Here is a 21,277-nt window from a genome sequence, read left to right on the forward strand (position 1 = left end):
CTGCTGTTGTATTTTCAGAGAAGCCTGCAGCTGTTGCGGGGGTAACTTTCAAAATGTAGCCTGTATACTTCTGAAGAGCCTCAATCAATAAGTCTGTTTTATTAGTAGTCACCTCCGATATAAGAACGGACATCTGAGAGCCCCACAGAGAAACATGGTAAAACAATTTCCCATTTGGGGAAGTTGGTGGGAACCAACTTACATTTATCGTTGTTGACGAAAGATTTTGGTAGGTGAGATTGTGTACAGAACCACCTGGAACTGAAGATTAAATATAAATATTGATGCAAAAATAAAAAAAACACACATGGACGAAATTCATGAAATATTATTGTGTGCAGAAACAGAACTTCAACATATTAACAAATGCCAGGGGCTCTATTCCTAATGCACCAATATGCTGGTAAATGCATCTGCGCACTAACAACTTTAAAATGGTCCATGTGTCTAAAAACAGTGCTATGTTTAACAAGCAAGCGTCTGTTGATGATAAAGTTTTGGGTTTAATATGAATAAGTGTGGAATCATTGCCCATTGATGTTTACTCATGTGAATTCAATATAAAAGCATATATATATATATATCTATATATATATATATATATATATATATATATATATATATATATATATATATATATATATATATATATATATATATATATATATTATATATATATATATATATAATATATATATATATAGATATATAATATATAATCATATAAATATATATATATATAATAAACACTTAAATTCTTGTTTCCTTGTTACAAAGTATCGTACAATTAAACCATTAGTCTTAAAATCCCACAATACCTCAAACAGCAGTCAGAAGACACCTTCCCTTGTTTGTGCCCTTTTCGAGGACAGCCACATCACTACCAGCTATATACAGCATATAAACAACTGAGTTCTCAACACTGCAGCTATCAATACTGTAGTGTTGACATGCAGCATCGTCATGTTTATTATTCAACTGCCTTATTATTTACCCCAAATCGCACAATACATTTGTTTTACAGTACTGTACCTGAGAGAATCCTGTTGGGATCATAAAAAACAAAAAGGCCTGTACATCAGATAATTATAGTTAATGTTTGGTTTGTATTGACTGAGTGTGATTGACTATTTGACAGGTTTACAAGATGATTCCAATCTTCTTGCCTGCTTTTCACCACTTACTTCAGCTTCAGCGAAAGTAAATAACATTGATGGCTTTGCCATCTAGTTACTCACTGACTTCAGCAGTCATTACTTTGATGGAGTAGCTGGGTCCTGGTTCTTTGCTGGTACAGGTGCTAATGGTAATACCATAACTAGTATATGGCCTAAAACCATAATGACTGATAGACACAACAGAAACCTTGGTAGGAAAAACCTGGTAAGTCTGCTTGTTATCCACTGAAAGCTGATTCTTTGTGATAAGGCCATTTGGTTTTAAGGTGGAAGCCAGGAAAGCAAGATCCCATTCAATGATCAAGACAGTCAGGTTTTGAATGGCATCTTCAGAAACTGGAATAGAACAGATGACTTTAGCCAGGCAGGATAGCACCAGATATGACCGACCCTCACAGGAACTGCATTTAGGAGGTACAAACAGCCTTTGTATATTAGTAAATGTATTTTACGATACATTACAACAGTATACTGGTGTATTGTCAATATACACGTTATCCACATTTTTGCAAGGGTTAATTTTATGTTGCCACCTACCACTCCCATCAGTCTAAACATATCAGATGTTACTGATGTGGTTTCTAGCTCCTAGGGCAGTCCTCCAGTCATCCACAGATGGTACTGACTGTATTTGGCCATGTTCTCTATCTCCGGTTCAAGTCACTCAAAAGTTTCAAAACCAAAAGTTTTAGTATTCAGCCACCGTATCTGAAATATAATAATAATAATAATAATAATAATAATAATAATAATAATAATAATAATAATAATAATAATAATAATCTCTTATTTGTGTTTATGATTCAAATGCTGCTGTGTACTTTGGTAAAGTATTTAGTGTACATGGAATACCAGCAAAAAGAAAACGCTTGGATTATCACTTTTGCTTTAAAAACTGTGAACATTGAAGGCTCTCGTAAAAGCTAAGTATCCCAGGTAATTCAGTGTCTGTGAACTGCATCCAACAAGAACCACATTGCCACCGTTTCTCTAACCTACAGTGCATCACAAGTTTACTATGCTGTACTTTCACCTGCACTGACATGGGTGCAAATCTTACTGTTCTAGTGGGGTTTTAAATCCTCTGCCATCTAGCCACTGTAAAAAAAAAAAAAAAAAGTTTTTAACATACCCCAAATAACATACTCTATTATAGTAAACAGTCTGCAGCATATTTGTTCTTGTGTGGGGTTTTAGCATTGTGCTGCTCATTTTATTAAAGCTGAATGATGCAGAATGATCACAGCTCGAGTTTGAAGGGACAGTGTAAGCCAGTGTAAGAGGTAGTGTTGTGTGATGCACTGCCCTGATAGATTCTGACCCCTGCTGTTCACAAGAGATTCTAAGGTTACAGGCAGGGGTTAAGATGCTTATTTGGGGAGTGTATGGCTGCTGGTTTGCATCCACCCTGTAACACAAGTGCCGCTCAAGGTACCACTTGAATTAGTTCATAGAAGTTTTCTATATTGCAAATTGTTTTGTACAAATTAAAGTATTTGGAACATATTTAGTGTGCAATTCCTAAATGTGTTTAAGAATTAAATGTTAATAAATAACCTATCAAATCTTACCTTGAATGACGTGCTATTCATCTCACATTCGGAATATGAAAGTTCTTGTTAATAGAAATGCGATTCAAAATATGTCAGGATTTATATACAAAACAGGTATGGATGACAATCTGGTTACCAGAACTCTTTTGCAGACAGGCAGGAATAAACAATTGACATTTTTCTTTTTTTTTAGCTTACCATCTTCTCCCATAAAAATGTAGACAGGTTCATTATGAACTCCCTCACCATAAAAATGTAGACCAGTTCATTATGAACTCCCTCACCATAAAAATGTAGACAGGTTCATTATGAACTCCCTCACCTTTGCTAGTACTGGCAGTTATTTGAAGAGAAGCAGTAGGTTTAGGTATTTAATCCTGTAAGTGTGAAATTAAAGATAATACAAAATAGCACAACAACAAAAAAATACCAAACCATATTAAAGCGTAAAAGACAAAGAACATAAAGCACACATGAGAACGTATCGAGGAGCAGGAAATTGTTTTGCAGTTTCATTCCGTGATGTCATGTAGATGAAATACTACTTTATGATTCCATTTGGAACCCCTAGTGGAAGAAATGAGATATCTACTGCGGTCATTAAGAGCAACTGGTATGTGATATTCTCAGGTAAGCTATCAGGTGCTGTAATAATGCTTATTACAGCATATGATATTTCTTACATCCATCAGTGGCAGTGTTGCAGGGGAACGAGTCAATTGTTACACTCTGGTGTACCAGATATACTTGGAGCTAAGACATGATCTTAAGAAGTTTTTTGAGGCTTTAAACTTCTGACTTTTAAAAGCACTTCCAGGATTTGATGACAAACAGAAAATAATATAAAGCACATCTAAAACAACATGAAAAATACATTAGTTAAGATGTGCAGCTCATTTATACCCAGTCGTTCTTTAAATGACGTTATTGTTTTCACCCAGGTTACTGGGAGACGAACTGCATTCACATGAAGATTACCATCTTGCCCTGTCCAGACAGAACTTTACTTGTCTGGCTGGCATTCCCCAGGGCTGTGCTGCCAGTTGCAGTTAGAAAGTAGTTGTTATACTTCTGAAGGTCACTAATGATCACAAAGAGGCCAGCAGAGTTGGTATGGTGATGATGAACAACGACACCGCCCACAAAGGAGACTGTAGGACTGAATCTTGCCAGTAGAAAAAGGAAAGTGAAAACACTGAGGTAGAGCTGAGATTTCTGTAAAACAGATTATTAGGTGGGTCACCGGAAACTGTGGGAGAAAACCAAAGATTGATCACAGAAATAAAATCCTGTCCTTTATGTTGGGGGAAAAACCCACATATATCCACTTATAACATTTGTTCTTCTTGCGTTATCAGTTTTGTACATTGTATAAAGTCAGTCAAGTTTCCTTATTTGAGGACTCACGGGGTATAATCATCATATAAAAATATTGCATTTGTTATGTGTATGAAGACTCCTTGACCCTTTTTCATGAGTTTGTAGAGTAATGACCACCTGTTACCAAACATAGATAACAAAAACTGTTTAGGAGAGGAATAGAGATTGCTGATGTGTCAGCGACTCAAACATGAGTATGCATGAATTAACACATCATTTCCTAATGGAGACGTTTTGAATACATATGAAGTAAACATCTGTTCATGACAAATTCCACACTTATTCATATTAAACCTGTTATCAACCCCGATTCACCATGAATGTAATGCTTTGTACCTGATGTCAATTATACCTTAATACATAGGATTACCTGAATAGTTTCCTGCTGTTACTATAGTAACTTACCATCTTCCAAAGTTGTGACATTTAAAATGTCACTGGTCTGGTTTCCATTTCCATACTTGGTGTTAGCTGACACTGTTACCCAGTATTGTGTATATTTCCTCAGATTGGATAAGATCGCTGTAGTGCTGTTACTGTTGATGTTGAGAGAGTGGGATGCATTCCAGTATTCTACAGTGTAAGATAATATAATGCCATTGGCATGTACTGGGGATATCCATGAAACTTCTACCTTGGTGGAACTAATATTCTTATATGTCAAATTATACGGTGGACTGCCAGGAGCTGTAAGAATATTAGAAGAAGAATATTAGCAAAAAATTGAAAACTTATACAGCATAACCGTTACTTTTTATGTACCACGTTTACTGATCGAAACAATAGGCTTTTGCTCTACACGATAAATACCAAATAAAAAGGTTCTGGAAAGTCTCTAATCAGACCAGATTGGTCTTTAAAATTGTACAGCACTGTTATTGTATGACAGTAAATCACAATGTATTTAATTTACAAAGCACTTTAAACCAGTGTGGAAGGTTCAAGCTGAAAGCATGATTAACATGAATAAATCTGTGCTTACCGTCTTCACCAGTCAACACCTTCAAAACTGAGGATGTTTGGTTTCCATGCCCATATCTGGTATATGCTCTTACAGAGATGTTATAGACTGAATGTGGTTTCAGGTTCTGAAGTGTAATGGTTGTCGTTGTGCTGTTCTTTGTATGGAAGTCTGTGTCAATAGCATACCTAACTTTGTAATATGTAATAATGCCATTGGGCTTTTCTGGGGGTAACCAGCTAATAACAGCAGTGTATGCTGTAACATGTTGAACACTGAGGTTTTGAGGTGCAGATTCTGGTTCTGTAAGACAAACACATAAATAAATAAATAAATAAATAAATAAATAATAGAAAATGCACTTCATTGCTTGCATCCATCATTTGTATTTGCTGGTAGTCCTTCCTTGTTTCTAAATTAATACTGTAGGTTAACAACATACATGCAAAGTGGAAAACAGACTCCAATTCTTAAACAGTTTGTGTTTTAAAAGCATTTTAACTCTTAGCTTGATCATAGTGCAATTGTTCAAGGTTTTCAAGTACTTTAAAGTCTGATTCACAAATACTTAAGTCTTCTTAATAGTCCAGAAGCTTTAAAAAACTAGGTAGTCATATCTATATTGTTTCTACATTAATTTAATATCCATTTAAGCGCAGTAAAGTAGTATAAAGTATTGATAGTACCGTCTTCCATGGTTCTTGCAAAGATGTCATCTTGTTCAGAAAGAGAGCTTTCACCCACACCAGTAGATGCAGCTACTCGCAGTTTGTACTCTGTATACTTCTTCAGTCCTGGAAGGGAATCAGGGTTTTATTTGACATGACATTAGGTAGTATAACAGAGCAATGGAGGTAATTAAAACATTCAGCTATCCAAATGTTCCTAATATGTACTTTTAAACAATGCCACAGTCAGTCCCTGGGTATTTATAATTCATTTCACTGCACAGTGATTTTAGTGTCACTGGTGTTGTATCTGTATATTTGAGCTTTATCTTGGTTTTTATCAAGTAATGAATTACTGTATAAGGCCGTGATATTCTGGGTTCAAAGCTATGTTTGACCACGTGCTGGCCGTATTATTAAATTAAGATGTACTTTTAAAAACCTCAAATGCCCAGTTTTTTTGAAGTTTTTTGAAGTTTCAATTGAAAATTATGTGGCATTACCTGTTATGATGATACTGGTTTTATTGGTGATTCTGTGAAAGGCTTCCTTAGTGAGCAGCTCCATTCCATAGACTGTAAAATGTGTAATCTTGCCATTGGGGTTGACAGGTGGTTCCCAAGACACCAGGATTGAGGTTGAGGTTACATTTTGATAATAAACTCCTTGAACCGAACTTGGCACTGAACAAACAAACACATGTTAGAGATACCACAGCTGCTAGGACAATTAAACTACATGGATTGTAATTTTGTTTCATATTGTATACTTCAACTTTTTAACCATACCTTGTTCCCTCGTTTTCACACTGATATTGGTTGATGGCCCTTCTCCAACGTCAGTAGAGGCAGCTACACTAAACATGTACTCAGTGAAGGGAATCAGAGTCTTAATAACATGTGACATCTGTACTGCAGAGAGATTGGTGACCAGGACACTTGTAGATACTGCTGTAAATCAGAAACACGGCAGAATTTACCATATCTCATACAGAGTAATACTTAATAAACAAGGAAAACAACGACCCAATGCAAGCCATGCAAATAACAACGATTAAAAACTATGCTATTTTGAGGGCATGTATTGCATTGCAATTCAAATAAAAAGTACACATCACAGAGCTCTTTAAAAAATAATAAATATATATATATATATATATATATATATATATATATATATATATATATATATATATATATATATATATATATACATTATTAGATGTTTTGGGATCATATGACCTGCCAAAGAATGAGCAGGTTATCTAAAACCCTCCAATATAAACATTCCGGGTTCTGCTAACACAGTCATAACACCACATTCCTTGTAAAGGTAAAGAAACATTAAACTGACACAGCACAGCAAGTGAGTATACTAATGACATCACCGCGTCACAGGGTCAGCTCCACCTGTCCCTCTCCATGCAGCTGGGCGGTGAGTATATCAAGAACTTGTTTACCTCCAGTGACATTTGGAAAGCCGTTACCCAGAGCTCTCGGGGAAGCAGGAGGCTGTGTGGGGCTTGAGTGTAGGGAAGAAGCTTCGCCTGCTCCACCTGCCTTGACAACTGTAATAACTGATCTTAAGGCTCTTCGCTGCGGTGGCAGCGTTTCTGTAGGTAACGATCCAGGTGGCACTGTGAAGTCAGTAAGCTGAGTAGTGCCGGAGCCAGTGGAGGGCAGTGAATAGACAGTGTTATATAACCATGCGCTTGAACTCTTTGCAATTGAGGAGGTCTGTGTCAGTGTGGCAGTTAGTGGGGTTTGTGTGGTTGACAGCATGCTTCTCTCCAACGCCCCTGAAGTGGTGCTCATTTTGTCAGTGAGGAGGGGTATTTTAGCTGATAAAGAGTAGGGTGGAGTAACTGAAGAGACCAGCGATTGGGACGATGAAAATAAGTCTGCCGAGCCTTCGTAAGGGTCAGTTAGTATGGCAGTGTCCTTCTTGGAAGGCGGCTTTAACATACCGTCATTGACTACTGTTGAGTCATTTAAATCCTAAAAGAAAAAAAAATCTGTATAAATATACAGTATGTTTTTAGTACTTTTAGAAAACAAGCTTATCTGGTTTTCTAATCAGATATAGTATAAAGTTTTCCCATATAGGAAATGTAATTAGTATTAGCATAAAGTAGTTTCAGACTGGTCTATCAGTTTCATTCTTAAACAAATATCATATCAAAAAGTCAAATTGTTATTAAAAGCATTTTTTTAAGTATCACATTTAATCAAATTGCCTTGCTACAACAGAGAACTCCAATTGGCTAGCAAATGTTGTTAATGTGGTTTATAAAAAAAAAAAAAAAAAAAAAAAAAAAAAAAAAGATCTTGTTAAATGAGATGTGCAAGAAGAGCAACATTGCTGGCCTGAAAATTATAAACTAAATATTTCAAATAGACTTTTAATCCTGAATGTGAACTGAACTAACTTAAGACCAGGTCAGTTATAAGGAATACATTTCTCCTGAGCATCCCTGCAGAGATAGTTATATTACCTTATTATTATAAAAGCAAGCTTACAAACCCCCCCCCCCCCCCCCAACACACACACACACACACACACACACACACACACACACACACACACACACACACACACACACAATGTAAGCACATTTTAAACAGATGCATGAAAATGTGAATCACATTAGACAATTTTAGGCAAATTGTATTAGCAAGAGGCTGGGAAAAAGAGGAGGTGGCCAACCACTGTTAAATACTATAAACGAAAAGATGGATCTATGAAACCAATGGAAAAATACCTCTGTTTTTCCTGTGAGTGTAATGTTTTGCACAAGAATGTCAGGAGGTGTTATGAAAACCAGAATCCTATACTGGGTAATGATTCCATTTGGCTGCAGTGGGCTTTTCCATGAAAGCGTCACAGATGTAGAATCGACCTCTGATGCTTTCAAACCGTTCACCGCACTGGGAGCTGAAAAATATGGTAACAGTCAAAATATTTAGTGCAAAGTATGATCAGGTGTAACTTGCACATATTTAAATAATACCACTGCATCAATAACTTCAAAAACAAAGTGTGCTGCTAAAAATCCCATGACCCACACTGAAATACAGTTTTCTCATAACAGTTTATTGCAATTGGTTTAACTGATTCTAATGGCATATATCTTGCTTTCATCATTTTGGTAATCTTTGCACCATTGTGTAAATCATTTCGAATTATAGTATTAAGGAAACACTAATTACTTAATCTGCAGTAAAAGAAAGGAAACCAGTTGGGGGTGTTGCAATGTAAGTCTGTATTAGGTAGAAAATAAAAATAACATCTGCTAAAAAAAATAAATAAATACAAAAAATAACAAACAAGTATCATTTACCACAAAACCAATAAAACAGGCAAAATGCATCTCTTACAATTTTTAATCTGTCTGTTACTGCCACCTGCAGGCAGAGTTCACCTTAACTAACCTACCTGTCACAAGGGGGCACTAAACATTCAATAGAAGCGCTTGTGCAGGACTTTTTTCTTCTGGCGACAATTGCAATACATAATAAGTAGATAATGAAAGAGGAAACCCTTTTGTAAAATGCAGAAACTTACTGGAATTTAAAACAGACCATTGACATGAATCTACTGCATATTACACAGTGTTTCAGTTCAACCTATTTTTATTAGAACTACAGTACAGCATTAAAATAATTAAAATAATGATAACCTATTTTTTTGTTTGTTTTTTGTTTTTGTTTTTACATCAGGATATGCTAATATTTTAAATATAAACCTATAGATAAACTGCTTCATCTTGGACCGTTGCAGTAGACCACTTGGACTGATTGCAGCTAGACCATTAGAGAGAGAGTTGGAACTACAACACCTCCAGTGATTAGGTACAAGAAACGGTTGATCTGTAGTGCTGTCTCTGCACTGTGTATTCCAAACTGAAGTATAAAATACATGCAAAGAACAAAAAAGATCTTCAACAGAAGGGGGGCAGTGATAACATTACGAGTGCTATTTAAATGCACTAGTAATGTGGACTGTAGTGCTCTTTCAAGTACCCAGTACTTACTTTCTGCTGGAGTTATGAGGGTTACATTGGTCTTTGGTCCAGGCCCTGCAAAAGTCTCAGCTCCAACAAACACTGTATAAGTCGTATATGGTGTAAGGCCAGAATAGGTGAATTTTAGGTCCCTGGTGCTGTTGTCAAAGATGTGACCTAAATGCAAAAATATAAAATTGAACACGTATGTATCGCAACAGGCTGTCAGTTTTTTTTTTTTTTTTTCGCTTTTGCTGCATTAATAATTGCAATTAAGTTTTAAATAAATCAGCAACTAATAAATATTAAAAAGGTCAGACTTCATTTACTGTGCTGTGGAGTGGGCAACATGTACGATGTTCCAATGATGGCTCTCTTTTTTAAGTATTTAATTTGATTGTGGTGGTGGTAATACAGCAGGGTAAGGGTGAATGCGGAAAAGTAAATGAACTGTGAGAAACTACTAAAATATAGAATCTTGTTTCCAACCACAACCCAGTGCCTTCACATTAAACCACATTGCCTCAATGGTTCAGATTCCAAATGACTGGCTATCTAAACGTATTAGATAGTGTAACTAAACGAATGTACACTAACGTATCATGCTCCTTTTCATCTTCTGCAGGCGTAACTAGACAGGGTAGTGAATGAATGCACTGAGCTGTGGATTGAGATAGTCTGGAGTTCATGGGATTTACAGCTGATACAGCTTGTACCCAATAAACATTCAGCTACAGTTCCAACCCAATGCTATATATATATATATATATATAGATATATATATGAGGGACATTTCAATAGTTCAGATAAAGGGGGTTCTACTGTAATAGGGGTCTTGTGTTCTGCGCTAACCAAGTCTGCACACAGTAGATAGCTTTTTTTTTTTTTAACTGTTTACCTGACGGCCCGTACAGCTCGATCCTGTAGTTGAACTTTCCTGTTTGAACAGTTGGAGGATCCCAAGAAATTGTGAAAGATTTTGAGGTGATGTTCCACTTTGCAATGCTTTGGGGTGGGTCTTCAGGAACTGAAAAACAAAAAAAATCAAGAATTTATATTATAAAGCTTAACTTTAAAATAAACAAATACGTTCAAGCATGTGAGATAGGAATACATGTCCACATCAAATACACCACCATGCAGCCACAATTATCCTATTGAATGTTGGTGGGTGGCATTAAGCAAAATACTGAATATATACAGTAGTATTGACTTTGATAAGCCTTGCTTTTACCGTTGTAAACTGTTATAAGGGGAAGAATCAGATTCTTCTGTTAAAACTCATACAATCAGTTTTTTTCAATTTCCAATCATCATGTTACTTAAAAGACTGTCATTTATATGAGGTAAAACTTATAGTAAAACTTATAGCAAACAATATACTCAATTTAACAGTGTCTTTCTCCATATCAAGAGATGTAAGTGAAAACATTACTGCCATTCTTTTGTGATTGCATGTCACACCCTTCATGAAAATATAGTCCATCAAAGTCAAAGCACACATGTATGCAGGACATACATACTTGTGCAGTCCTACTTTCAAGTTTAGATTTCTAAAGAGGCCATATATCTCAGTTCTGCACAACTTTGAAGAGCACAGCATGACCCAGTACAAGCAGTAAAACAGATAGGAGTTATTATTCACTTCAGCAGGTCTCCTTCATTTACACTGAACAAAAATATAAACGCAACATGCAACAATTTCAAAGATTTTACTGAGTTACAGTTTATATAAGGAAATCAGTCAATTGAAATACATTCATTAGGCCCTAATCTATGGATTTCACATGACTGGGAATACAGATATGCATCTGTTGGTCACAGATACCTTAAGAAAAAAAAAGGTAGGGGCATGGATCAGAAAACCAGTCAGTATCTGGTGTGACCACCATTTGCCTCATGCAAAGACATCTCCTTCGCATAGAGTTGATCAGGCTGTTGATTGTGGCCTGTGGAATGTTGTCCCACTCCTCTTCAATGGCTGTGCGAAGTTGCTGGATATTGGCGGGAACTGGAACATGCTGTTGTACACGTCGATCCAGAGCATCCCAAACATGCTCAATGGGTGACATGTCTGGTGAGTATGCAGGCCATGGAAGATTATCACGCTGAAAACATGAGGTGATGGAGGATGAATGGAACGACAATGGGCCTCAGGATCTTGTCACAGCATCTCTGTGCATTCAAACTGCCATCGATAAAATGGAATTGTGTTCGTTGTCCGTAGCTTATGCCTGCCCATACCATAACCCCACCGCCACCATGGGGCACTGTGACGAAGTGCCTGCCCCTGTGTGTATTTTCTGTTATATGTTGCTTGTGGTGTGTTAAATGTTGGTGTATAGTCATTGGTACACGGGATTTAAACGGGTCTGTGTAACACGAGTGTTTAAAATGTATATTTGTATTTAGGCACGAGGATTGCACAGCACTTCACGTGCAAGTAAAATGTAATATGTGAGCACGGGGAATTGCACTTTATTAATTCACGTGCAGTTGTACCGAGACTCCAATTGAATGACTGATTAGCAGTCGAGTCTCGGTACAGCTGTATAAAAGCAGCATGTTTTCACATACTCGGGGTTGTGTGTTCGGTGAGTGGAGAACAGGATTGGAGGCGGAGGTAATAGTAATAATTGTGATAAATAATAGGTAAAATATCTGCTCACCGTCTTTTGTCTGTATAGTGTTTTGTTTGTCTATTTATTTTGGCGAATTGTTTTTGTATTGTTACAACCGTTTATTTTCTGTCTGTCTGTTCATTCATTAAATGCTAAGCGAGACCATTCGCTCAGCTCCACCAAACTCCACCTCTCTTTTTGTTTATTTACTTTCTGGCTCCGGTCTGACGTCACCCACTCCGGCCGTCTTTGTGACAGGTTAACAACGTTGACATCAGCAAACCGCGAGCCCAAAGACGCCATACACGCTGTCTGCCATTCGTGAAGAGCACACATCTCCAGCATGCCAGTGGCCATCGAAGGTGAGCATCTGCCCACTGAAGTCGGTTACAACGCCGAACTGCAGTCAGGTCAAGACCCTGGTGAGGAAGACGAGCACGCAGATGAGCTTCCCTTAGACGGTTTCTGACAGTTTGTGCAGAAATTTTTGGGGGTTGTGTAAACCCACAGTTTCATCCGCTGTCCAAGTGGCTGGTCTCAGACGATCCCGCAGGTAAAGAAGCCGGATGTGGAGGTCCTGGGCTGGCATGGATACACGTGGTCTGAGGTTGTGCGGCTGGTTGGACGTACTGCCAAATTCTCTAAAACGAGAAGAGGCGGCTTATGGTAGATAAATGAACATTCAATTCTATGGCAATAGCTCTGGTGGACATTCCTACAGTCAGCATGCCAATTGCACGCTCCCTCAAAACTTGAGACATCTGCTGCATTGTGTTGTGTGACAAAACTGCACATTTTAGAGTGGCCTTTTATTGTCCCCAGCACAAGGTGCACCTGTGTAATGATCATGCTGTTTAATCAGCTTCTTGATATGCCACAACTGTCAGGTGGATGAATTATCTTGGCAAAGGAGAAATGCTCACTAACAGGGATAGAAGGGATTGAGAGAAATAAGCTTTTTGTGCATATGGAAAATTTCTGGGACCTTTTATTTCAGCTCATGAAACATGGAACCAACACTTTACATGTTGCGTTTATATTTTTGTTCAGTGTAGATTCCACATGTTAACATACCTTTGACTGTAGTTTTTTAAAGTCGTTTCACGAAGACCAGGTGTCTTCAATTAAAAATGTTTCAAAATGTCAATGAAAGAGAAGAGCTTTCCTTCTGCAAAGTTCTCCATGGTAAATGTGTCTGGTCATTTTGCGCTTTACCCAACTTGTCCCAAACAATCACCATTCTCTACCATATTTCTCTGATTCACCATGCTCATCTATGCTTTTACAATGTACAATGTACAATGTCTACTAGACTTTGCTTTTACTAGAATGACAGCTGATTTAAAATATGTGTTCAATCAAAGCAAACTTTAGAAAAATAGAAACCATCTGCATGCTTTTTGGCACTGTTTAAGGATTTAATTTGCCTCACAAATAAATCATTGCTACACCTTAGGCTAAAGCCAAGACTGTACCCGTTGCAGATGCACCTTATTTATTACTAAACTTACATCTGGCAAACCACCCAACATTTCTAAGTATTTGTTTCCACTGTTTGATATTCTTCATGGCCCATGGATTCAAACCCAGGACCCAGTGCATTTACACACCATGCAGCTGTATATGTTTACACTTGGTTGTTTGTTTGATCCTAAATAGTAGTAGTGGTTACAAAGCCCTGTAATTTTCATTTGTCTACAAAATGAGTAAACAGACAGCCCCTTCTTATCTTTAAACCCCCTGACATGCATGTATCTTCTTCCCCTGTTTCCAGGTAACCGTTTCAATCTGCCCATCTTGTTTCAATCTTGTATATTGTGTCAACAGCTCTGTGATTTAACTGACAAGCAGAGGTATATCATCCTAAATGACAGCAGACAGCAGACAGATCCACATATTGAAATTAAAAAGGCATTCATGTTTAATAGCGGAAAAGGAGTTTGTTCAGAGAGCCATCTCAGTTCCTACACATCCCTAACCCTCCCAATCACCGTTACAACTTTGTCATTCAACATTCACACACTGTCCTGCAAAAACATCTATTCAAGGAACGAACAGTACAAATATTCTGAACAGATGAAAACTCATTTGTTAAATTACACCACCAAGCTCAATTTTACTTGAGTTTATCTGGAGATATTTCCGGGTTTGGCAAGCATGTTACTTTGGATTCATAACGGTAGTGGAACACAGGTGTGCCAAGCTACAGCACTGCACAGAATTCAGTTTCCTGTGTTGTTATCAAATAGCTTTAGAGCTTTAAAGTGGTTGCTCTAGTTCAAAACAAATAACAAAAGAAAAAACTGTGTCGCTAAGAGCTCTTGGGTATCAGGACCAGAAAGAGAGCAATCAGCTCGCCTGGATGCTTTGTATTGATGTATATATAAACAGAAAAAACTGAAATTGGACCAAAAAAATATAAACACCAGTTCATCTGCTTTGAGAGAGCCCAAACAGCCTTGATGCAGTAAACCACAGATAGGACGCAGCAGCATATCTGTGTAGAATCACATTACCCACTTTGGATTGTCAACATGCACTTAGAATTTGTGCCTGCTAGAAGTGATCCTGTTTGAAGTTCTTCTTTGTCTCGGAGAAGTATTTCATTTCTGCTTGGAGATATCTGGTTTCAGGTTTATGCGCAGAGAGCTTCGACAGCCTCTTGTTTCTTTCTTCTTCAGAGGCAGACATTGTCCTTCATAGCTGATCAGTTCTATGTTTCTCCTTCTTTGGCTTAATGACCCAGAGTTGGTATTTAAATGTCATCCCACGGCATCAGAGCTAAAATTGGCATTGCAGCCCATCCTTATGTTTTAATCATCACTGGGAGCTGTTTTCATTTAGCAGGACCGCTTCATCTGGGCAGCTGAAAAGCCACATTACTTACTGTATATACAGGCATAGTTTACATGGGGAGAGAGGGGGACCTCAATGGGGAATTGTTTTAAAATTACCTTCTTGCCCCAGTTATAGCAATCCTCCCCGTGTTTCCCCCTCTTTGAAACAAAAGTTATGCCTACGGGTCACACTTACAGTAAACCATTTTTTTGGCCATTTTCTCCCCAATTTGAAATGCCCAATTTTTAAGCTTGGCTCACTGCTACAACCCCTGCTCTGACTTGGGAGAGACGAAGATGAACACAAACGCTCTGCCAATTGTGCGCCGCCCCCTGCGAGTGGCTGGCCTGGAATAACCTGGACTCAAACCAGTTATTTAGTTTTGTGGGGGATTGTTAAGTAGGTGCTTGTAGGCTGCAATGTCTCTTACAAAATTATCATAATAGTGTGTTATTGTAGCATCTGTGCTGACTCTGCTGGCGTGTTCACAGTACTGCAGGAAGAGGGCGGCAGTCTTCCAACAACCGCCTGTGAGTCATGGCAGTGACACGGGGAGGTGGGAAGGTAGGTGTGTGGACTTTCCCCCTCTCTGAATGGCTGAGAGGCGAGTCTTGGCAGATTGCTAGCCCTATAAAAAAATGCTCTGCTGTTTCCTCAGGTCTGCCCACTTAGACGCAACGAGAGTGTGGAAGCTCTGATCCAGGACCGGGAATCAGGCGAAACAAAGAGTTTCATAGCGAGACAGAGAGAGCGGGGAACCCTTGGGCAGACCCCGGCGTATTCTAAAAGAGCAGGCTAGTTAGCCGACAGAATAGGACGGTGATCCGGGTCGTGCGGGTAGTGGCGACCGGGATAATGCTGCCGAGTGCAGCACCTTTTATTTGTAGTTTTATTACTGTTTTATTTTCCATTGTTCTTTTCGCCTTCTGTTTTCATTATTATTTCTTTGAGCACCTGCGAGTGCACTTGCTGTTCGCGTACCAGCTGTGGTATTTCCGTGGTGCTGTCTATCATCATTGATAGGCAGCCCACGGTCAACAGTGCCCTCTGCCGGAAAAAGCAAGAACTGTTCTCAAATAAAACTGGGTACCTGGGTGGTGTTTTCAATTACACCTGTCTGTCTCCTAGTCAGTGAATTACCTACACCCCTTCCACAGTTATCTATTGTTGTTTCTGGTTAAATAATATTTTGCCATTCTTACAAACTATTCTATTAAAAAATGCTTAAGAAAAGACTCCTCAAAGCTGATTTTCTGAAGTGAGGTAGGGAAGCATATGAGCAGTGCGTGGTACACTGAAGCCCATAGGTGAAACATTGTGCACTGAAGCCTGTGCAACACCAATATGTTTCCCCACCTCACCTTTAATTAATAGGAAAATAATATTACTGTATATTCTTAAGGTGTCAGAACTGAAAAAGATGGGGTAAGCAGAGAGGTGATTACAAATTACACAAAGCTTTTATACTGTACCAGGAAAATGACCTAAATATGAAAGAAAACAATAAATGTCATATTTTGCATAGTTTTACAAATGTCTGGTTTGACTGGTTTCAAAATGTATGACTTTCCACATTTACAAAATTGAGTTCACCATATTTTAAACCAAACCCTTCCTCACTTAGTGGAATAACTGTGCAACATTATCTGAGTCAGTTATCTGAGTCGGAAAACAAATCAATCCCAGCTGTCAACACCACATATATATCACCACGGTTGTTAAAGGAATACAGATGAAAGCCAAAATGCTAAGAACGTTTCTGTTATCTATTCAATAAATTACAGCAATAATACCATCTTAACCTTTTTACCTTCCGATAACTGCAACTGAAATCCCCTCACGGGTTATTACCTCAGGTTAAAAAATATAATGATAAGATGGGTACAAAAAATAAATTGATACAGCTGGTTTCAAACACCACTGCACACTGTTTATGTTTTCCTGCCAGTCTCCATTTTACACCCAGTGCATTTTAAACAAACACAAGTACTGTTGGGATGAGAAAACTCGCATTAGCCACATACAGTACTGCCATTAGCAACACCCCTATTGAATGAAGAATACACTGTAATTGCGTATTCATTGTTTAGTGTGCTGTTTTTACAATACAGGCACCTGGGAAACAGAACCGGGAGGGAAACAGAATCAGATGATCCCACAACACAGTAACTGATGCCAGGTATCACAGCCTGACATCCGATTTACACTCTCAGGTTTAACCAAATGAAAATTATTTATTAGATGTTACTCCCAATGGTGTATCAACTCAATCAAAGATTTAAATGGCTAGACTTCAGAGCAGTCTTCATTTGCTGTCCTCTATTCATGTTTTTCATATACTTCTATAGCTAATTTGCAGCATTCTGCCAGACTTCTCAATCAGTCTAATTTGTATAATCACGACACCCCTATCATGTATTCACTACACTGGCACACCATAAAATGTTTAAGAATTCTTACACTAACCGTCAAAAGTTTGCATGATGCCTCTTACTTGCCCTAACCCTCCTAACCAAACCCTAACCCAAGTGACCAGCTGACCAAGTTTCCCTAGCTGCACTAGGTAGATGCTGTGAGTGACCAGGTGTTTAGCTGCTATATGCTCAAGTTATGCGAGGCCTTTCAAGGGACATGAGTGACTCAAGTCCCTTCACGCTTTCCGAAAATGCCTTCAAAGTTATTTGTTTTTTGTTTTACCAGTTTCTTTTTACTAGTTTTAGTTGCCGAATAAGCTCTTTAGCTTGGGATGTCTCCACTTGCACAATACAAATTGAAATGATGATAATGAAAGGGTTTTGCCCACGGTCTCATCTTTACAGAGTTCTTGATGCCAGCTGCACAACACTGGCAGGATTCATGTAAAAAGCAATGAAATGCTAAGTTACCTGACTCTGGCATTCTGACCATATAGCTTGCGATTAGGCCTTCCCCTTCGTTGGTGAATGCAGACACTTCAAACACGTATGCAGTGTAAGATTTCAGCTGGTCCACTATTAAGGTGATGGGCTTGGCCCAGGAAAACTGTGCTGGCAAGGCTGAGGTGGTCATCGATGAGAAGGTGGAAGTCAGAGGAGGAGAGGCTGATGAGGTGGAGGGGCTGGGAGTGCTCCGTGAATAAACTTTTGCATCATCCTGGCATGTACAAAAATACACTAACGTTAATAAATATCAAAGACAATAACTTTGGTGTAGGTCAGTATCACTCGAGTTTTCAAGTGACTGAACTCAAAATACTTTACTTAAATTATGAATACATTCTTTCAACGCTTTCAGGGAAATAAAATCTATTGCTCTTCGTGTCACACCCAGGAGCTTACGAGTGTCTGGTGACAGATCACACTAGCTGCCCTAATGTTTTTACCTAGCCTTAACCTATTCTGACAATCAATGAATTGTTCTAACAACTGAATGTCTGAAAGCTTAGTGTAACTTAAGAGGCCCATCTTTTATCAGATCTTACTTCAGACCTAATGACCCTACATGCTCTCAAAGCATCTGTAAATATGATATAACATGCGAACCACCAAGGTAACAAAATAAGTTCCAACTTTATTTGTTTTTTCTTTTACCCATTTTTTGGTAAAGTTTATATTCCTGTAAAACACACTATACCAGTTGTTACATTGTTGTATTTTGTGTGTATATGTATATAACTACATTAAGTTTACAGTAAACTTTGACCTTGGCTAAAGTTAATCCTATTCTCAGTGTTGGACTAACGAATATTTTAGGAAGTAAGAATACAATGCTCTAAAAGCTCATGTAAGTACAGCCTGTTGTATCGCTTTTGAGGATCTTAGTAACAAACCAAAAAACAAACTTGAGAAAAGCTTAATCTTACAATAAGATAATTGATTTTTGAAGTCTGAAGTAAGAAAACCCTGAATAAAATAATAATTTGTTATGCAAGATCACATCAACAGATTTTGACATTTAAAGGTTTTCTATAAATCACAAGATAATTATGTCAAAATTATGTTAACTTAGGTTACCTTGAAATCACACGATAATTGCGCCCTATTCCTAATGCTTTAAACCTAGTCATTTAAATTCAGTTTTTTTTTTTTTTTTTTACATAAACTACAGATTTATATATCCTGTTCCATAGCATTGTTAAACAAGCAAACAACTGTTTAACTATAATTACTTTGGATCTCAGTTGAACTAAATCTACAAGCAATGAGTAGGCATTCAAGAAACAGCAAAATTAATGTTATGTTGCCATTGTACTGGCTGCTCTCGCCACAAAAAAAAAAACAGGAATTAAAAAGAAACAGCCAATCTACGTACTATAAAAAAGAAAAACTATAACTGCAAGTGAGAATGTTTTTATTGTGATATTTGAAAGTTGTAAAATACGAATCATTGTATTTTTGCCTACTGTAAAACTTTTGTAATGTTGTATAAATCAATGTTCTTGAATAAAAAAGAATAATAATTTTAGAAAAACACAGCGAAAGCAAGTTATTACAAATATACATATACCTGCATGTATAGGCAGATAGATTGGGTGTATAGGTAGACAAATCGACAGACAGTTCAAACGAATGCTTACGTGACAGTTAGGTAGTGTTCCTTGCATGATCTCCTCTGCGTTGATTTCAAATCTTCTTTCCAGTTGACCACTTCTTGCATTTTTTACATTTATAAGAAACTTAGTAATAAGCCCGTTGGGACGTTTTGGTAAAAACCATGTTACTTTTACAGTTGTGTGGTTATACGCGGATGCTGTGAGGTTTGTAACGAGACCAGGTACTAAAACATAGAGAAAAAAAAATACAAGATGTAAAAATGAGTCAAAAGAAACTCAATGGTTGATTAACGTGTTAATGCAAAATAAATGTTTTAAAAATCAGGCTTGTAAAAATGCTACCACTGTACCTACCACTTTCAGCAGTTTTGAAAAAGATTGAGCTGCTGAAAAGACCACTGCCAGCACTGTTCTCAGCAGCAACCTAAAACAAATGATTTCCTACTGAATTGTTAGGTAGACACAACTTTTCAAGACATATACCACATTAACGCAGAGACTCAATGAATGCTCTATGTTTAGAATTATTGCAACACAGAATCTGAACACTTTCACTCAATAACGAAGCCTAACAATCACAGTTTTGAATGGTATGGTCTACACAGTGACGTCTGTTTTAGTCTTAATCCATATTATTCTATTATAGGAATTAAATGGATTAATCTGTCTTTATTCCTATAGTATAACCTGCTTTATAGGAAGGTCCTATGGTATGGTAGTTAAAATGTTTTGATAAGACTGTGTTTTTCTTGCTGAACAAAGACCAACTCAAATAATCCAACATTATTTGCACCCATCTACTGTAAATAACATAAACTTGACAGAACATTTGCGGTCGTTCTCATATTTTACCTGATAAACTGTAACAGAATTGGCATGTATGTAGTACATTGTAGTCAACAATGTTTCTTAGATTTCAAGTAAGTAATGCAAAGGTTTTACATATAGTGCAATACAATAAACACACACGACATGTTCCACAGAGACGGTTATCACTAGTTAACATTTGGTAGTGCTAATCAGGATCAGATGATAAAGGACAGTAGAAATGTGTGATATGATATAAGATCTGTTTAAGTTTTAAACTGCACCAGCAGATCAAGATCATACCATTCCACTTAGGCAACTGCAGCAAATCACCAACACCAATACCAAATTTAGAAAAAAAAAAAAAACCTGCTTCTGCTGCTGATGTGAGGTGCTCAGCCACACTGTAACTTGTCATGAAGACTGCTCTAAACTTGTATACACGAGTCATGCAACAATGTATCGTCTGCCTGCTGTCATGTGCAGAAATATAGAACTGTATACACTGTTAAATAAAATACCGATAGTGGTGTCAAACATTCTGACTGCACATTCTGAAAAGAGTTTACACTCGGATGATAAACTGTTGTCCTGTAGAAATATGGCAGGGAGGTATGCGTTGGGTTAATAATGAATCTTTCATTAATCAGCAAAGGCACTGGAATGCATTCAAACCTTCCCCTTATATAACAGATGTTTTGAACAAGAAAGAGCTTAGGAAAAAAAAAGAAACATTT

At 37.5% G+C, this 21,277-nt stretch overlaps 1 protein-coding gene across 1 annotated transcript in view; it reads right to left on the reverse strand.

Annotated features, from left to right (window-relative positions):
* LOC121319145 (phosphatidylinositol phosphatase PTPRQ-like) overlaps positions 1-21,277 on the reverse strand; it is a 74,059-nt gene that overhangs the window by 32,944 nt on the left and 19,838 nt on the right. Inside the window, exons 19-32 of the mRNA XM_041256327.1 lie at positions 20,088-20,157; positions 19,758-19,957; positions 18,088-18,334; positions 10,642-10,770; positions 9,774-9,920; positions 8,502-8,674; positions 7,200-7,737; positions 6,529-6,690; positions 6,244-6,423; positions 5,759-5,866; positions 5,094-5,375; positions 4,517-4,798; positions 1,239-1,514; positions 1-261 (exon numbers count right to left, since the gene is read on the reverse strand). The exon at positions 1-261 is cut by the window's left edge and continues 27 nt beyond it. Coding sequence (XP_041112261.1) covers positions 1-261; positions 1,239-1,514; positions 4,517-4,798; positions 5,094-5,375; positions 5,759-5,866; positions 6,244-6,423; positions 6,529-6,690; positions 7,200-7,737; positions 8,502-8,674; positions 9,774-9,920; positions 10,642-10,770; positions 18,088-18,334; positions 19,758-19,957; positions 20,088-20,157 — 3,055 coding nt within the window. The remainder of the gene's footprint in view (positions 262-1,238; positions 1,515-4,516; positions 4,799-5,093; positions 5,376-5,758; positions 5,867-6,243; positions 6,424-6,528; positions 6,691-7,199; positions 7,738-8,501; positions 8,675-9,773; positions 9,921-10,641; positions 10,771-18,087; positions 18,335-19,757; positions 19,958-20,087; positions 20,158-21,277) is intronic.

Source organism: Polyodon spathula, chromosome 8, assembly GCF_017654505.1.
Source record: "Polyodon spathula isolate WHYD16114869_AA chromosome 8, ASM1765450v1, whole genome shotgun sequence".
NCBI lineage: Eukaryota > Metazoa > Chordata > Actinopteri > Acipenseriformes > Polyodontidae > Polyodon > Polyodon spathula.